Here is a 4,138-nt window from a genome sequence, read left to right on the forward strand (position 1 = left end):
CGAAAGCACGGCACTCCCTCAGTACTGCCCCTCAGATAATGCGCCGCTCCCTCAGTACTGCCCCTCCGACAGTGCGGCACACACCCAGTACAGCCCCTCTGACAGTGCGGCGCTCCCTCAGTACTGCAACTCCGACAGTGGGGTGCTCCATCAGTACTGCCCCTCCAACAGAGCGGCGCTCCCTCAGTACTACCCCTCCGGCAATGGTGTGCTCCCTCAGAACTGCCCCTCCAAAAGTGCAGCGCGCACTCAATACTGCTTCTGCGACAGTGTGGCCCTCCATCAGTACTGCTCTCCGACAGTGTCGCCCTACCTGTGTACTGCCCTCCGACAGTGCGGCGCTCCCTCAGTACTGCCCCTCCGACAGCGCAGTGCAGTGCTCGCTCAGTATTGCCCCTCAGACACTGCAGTGCGGTGCCTCCTCAGTACTGCCCCTCGGACTATATGGCGCTCGGTCAGTACTGCCCCTCTGAGAGTGCAGTGCTTCGCTCCCTCAATACAGCCCCACCGACAGTGCAGTGCTCGCTCAGTACTGTCCCTCCAACAGTGCAGCGCTCCCTCTGTACTGCCCCTCCAACAGTGCAGCACTCACCCAGTGCGCCGCTCCCTCAGTACAGCCCCTCCGCCAGAACGGCGCTCCCACAGTACTGCCCCTCCGACAGTGCGGCACTTCCTCAGTACGACCCGTCTGACTGTGCAGCGCACCCTCAGCATTGCCCTTCCGACAGTGCAGCACTCCCTCAGTACTGCCACTCCGACAGTGCAGTGCTCCCTCAGTACCACCCCTCCGACAGTGTGTGCTTCCTCAGTACCGCCCCTCCGACAGTGCAGCGCTCCCTCTGTTCTGCCCCTCTGAAAGTGCGGCGTTCCGTCAGTACTGCCCCTCCGACAGTGCGGCACTCCCTCAGTACTGCCCCTCCGACAGTGCAGCGCTCCCTCAGTACGACCCCTCCGACAGTGCAACACTCCCTCAGTACTGCCCCTCCGACAGTGCGGCGCTCCCTCAGTAATGCCCCTCCGACAGTGCGGCTCTCCCTCAGTACTGCCACTCCGACAGTGCGGCGCTCCCTCAGTACTGCCCCTCCGACAGTGTGGCGCTCCCTCAGTACTGCTCCTCTGACAATGCGACGCTCCCTCAGGACCGCCCCTCCGACAATGCGGCGCTCCCTCAGGACCGCCCCACTGAAAGTGCGGCGATCCCTCACTACCGCCCCTCCGACAGTGCGGTGCTCCCGCACTCCCACCCCTCTGACAGTGCTGCATTCCCTCAGTACTGCCCCTCCGACAGTGTGCTCTGTAGCGTGCCTCTCACATTGCCCTGCTCCCTCAGTACTGCTCCTCCGACAGTGCCGCACTCCCTCAGTACTGCCTCTCCGACAGTACGGCACTCCCTCAATACTGCCCCGACGACAGCACGGCACTGCCTCAGTACTGCCCCTCTGAAGGTGTGGCGCTCCCTCATACTGCCCCTCAGACAGTGCAGCACTGCCTCAGTACTGCCCCTCCAACAGTACGGCACTCCCGCAGTAATACCCCTCCGACAGTGCGGTAGTCCCTCAGTACTGCCCCCCGACAGTGCGGCGCTCCCTCAGTACCGCCCCTCCAACAGTGCGGTGCTCCTTCAGTACTACCCCTCCAACAGTGGGGTACTCCCTCAGAACTGCCCCTCCAAAAGTGCAGCGCGCACTCAATACTGCTCCTCCTACAGTGTGGCCCTCCCTCAGTACTGCCCCTTCGACAGTGCGCCACTCTCTCAGTACTGCCCATCCGACAGTACGACGCTCCGTCAGTACTGCCCCTGCGACAGTATGGCACTCCCTCAGTACTGCTCCTCTGACACTGTAGTACGGCGCTCACTCAGTACTGCCCCTCCGACATTACAGCATTCATTGAGTACTGCCATTCCGACAGTGTGGCGCTCCCTCTATACTGCCCCTCCGACAGTGCGGCACTCCCTCCGTACAGCCCCTCGGACAGTGCGGCGCTCCTTCAGTACTGCCCCTCCGACAGTGGGAAGCTCCCTCAGAACTGCCCCTCCAAAGTGCAGCGCGCACTCAATACTGCTCCTACGACAGTGTGGCCCTCCCTCAGTAATGCCCTCTGACAGTACGGCGTTCCCTCAGTACTGCCCCTCCGACAGCGCAGTGCAGTGCTCGCTCAGTATTGCCCCTTGGACACTGCAGTGCGTTGCTCCCTCAGTTCTGCCCCTCCGTCTGTATGGCACTCGGTCAGTACTGCCCCTCTGAGAGTGCAGTGCATCGCTCCCTCTCTACTACCCCCCCCGACAGTGCGGCGCTCCCTCAGTACTGCCCCTGCGAATGTGCAGCACTCCCTCAGTACTGCCCCTCCGACAGTGCGGCACTCACTCAGTACTGCCTCTCCGACAGTACGGCACTCCCTCAATACTGCCCCGACGACAGCACGGCACTGCCTCAGTACTGCCCCTCTGAAGGTGTGGCGCTCCCTCATACTGCCCCTCAGACAGTGCAGCACTGCCTCAGTACTGCCCCTCCAACAGTACGGCACTCCCGCAGTAATACCCCTCCGACAGTGCGGTAGTCCCTCAGTACTGCCCCCCGACAGTGCGGCGCTCCCTCAGTACTGCCCCTCCGACAGTCTGGCAACCCCTCAGTACTGCCCCACAGATAGTGCGGCGCTTCGACAGTGCAGCGCTCCCTCTGTACTGCCCTTCCAACAGTGCAGCACTGACCCAGTCCTACTGCTCCGACAGTATGGCACTCCCTCAGTAATGCCCCTCTGAAAGTGCGGCACTCCCTCAGTACTGCCACTCCGACAGTATGGCACTACCTCAGTACTGCCCTTCCAACAGTGCGGCGCTCCCTCTGTACTGCCCCTCCGAAAGTGCAGCGCTCCCTCTGTATGGCCTCTCCGACAGTGCAGCTATCCCTCAGTACTGCCCTCCGACAGTATGGCGCTCCCTCTCTACTACCCCTCCGACAGTGCGGCGCTCCATCAGTACTGCCCCTCCGACAGTGTGACACTTCCTCATTACTGCCCCTCTATCAGTACGGCAATCCCTCAGTATGCTCCTCTGACCGTATGGCACTCCTTCAGTACTGCCCCTCCGACAGTGCGGTGCTCACTCAGTACTGCCACTTTCAAAGTGTGGCGCTCCCTCAGTACTGCCCCTGCGAATGTGCAGCACTCCCTCAATGCTGCCCCTCTGACAGAACGGCACTCCCACAGTAATGCCCCTCCGACAGTGCAGTACTCCCTCAGTACTGCCCTCCAACAGTGCGTCGCTCCCGCAGTACTGCCCCTCCGAGAGTGCAGCACTCCCGCAGTAATGCCCCACCGACAGTGCAACGCTCCTCAGTACTGCCCCTCTGACAGCGCGGTGCTCACCCAGTACTGCCGCTCCGACAGTGCAGCACTCACTCAGTACTGCCCCTCCAACAGTGCGGTGCTCCCTCTGTACTGCCCCCCCAACAGTGCGGCACTCACTTAGTAATGCCCCTCCGACAGCACGGCAGTCCCTCAGTACTGCCTCTCCGACAGTGCGCCGCTTTCTCAGTAATGCGCATCTAACAGTACGGTGCTCCCTCAGTACTGCCCCTGCGACAGTACGGCACTCCCTCAGTACTACCCCGCCGACAGCATGGCACTGCCTCTGTACTGCCCCTCTGAAGCTGTGGCTCTCCCTCATAATGCCCCTCCTACAGTGCAGCAGTGCCTCAGTACTGCCCCTCCGACAGTGCGGTACTCCCTCAGTACTGCCACTCCGACAGTGTGGCACTCCCGCAGTAATGCCCCTCTGACAGTGCGGCACTCCCTCAGTACTGCCCCTCCAACAGTGCGGCACTCTCTCAGTACAGCCCCTCTGAAAGTGCCGCGCTCGCTCAGTACTGCCCCTCCGACAGTGGGGTGCTCCCTCAGTACTGCCCCGCCAGCGGTGCGGTGCTCCCTCAGTACTGCCCCTCCGACTGTATGGCGCTCGGTCAGTACTGCCACTCTGAGAGTGCAGTGCATCGCTCCCTCAGTACTGCCCCACCGACAGTGCGGCGCTCGCTCTGTACTGCCCCTCTGACAGTGCGGCGCTCCCTCATTACTTCCCCTCTGACTGTCTGGCAACCCCTCAGTAACGCCCTTCCAAAAGTGCAGCGCTCCCGCACGTTTG

At 62.0% G+C, this 4,138-nt stretch overlaps 1 protein-coding gene across 1 annotated transcript in view; it reads right to left on the reverse strand.

Annotated features, from left to right (window-relative positions):
* Window positions 1-216: 216 nt before the first annotated feature.
* Window positions 217-4,138, reverse strand: part of LOC139273992 (membrane-spanning 4-domains subfamily A member 15-like) — a 27,766-nt gene continuing 23,844 nt past the window's right edge. Inside the window, exon 7 of the mRNA XM_070891056.1 lies at window positions 217-222. Within this exon, the coding sequence (XP_070747157.1) occupies window positions 217-222 (6 nt within the window). The remainder of the gene's footprint in view (window positions 223-4,138) is intronic.

Source organism: Pristiophorus japonicus, chromosome 9 (genome assembly GCF_044704955.1).
Source record: "Pristiophorus japonicus isolate sPriJap1 chromosome 9, sPriJap1.hap1, whole genome shotgun sequence".
Taxonomy (NCBI): Eukaryota; Metazoa; Chordata; class Chondrichthyes; family Pristiophoridae; genus Pristiophorus; species Pristiophorus japonicus.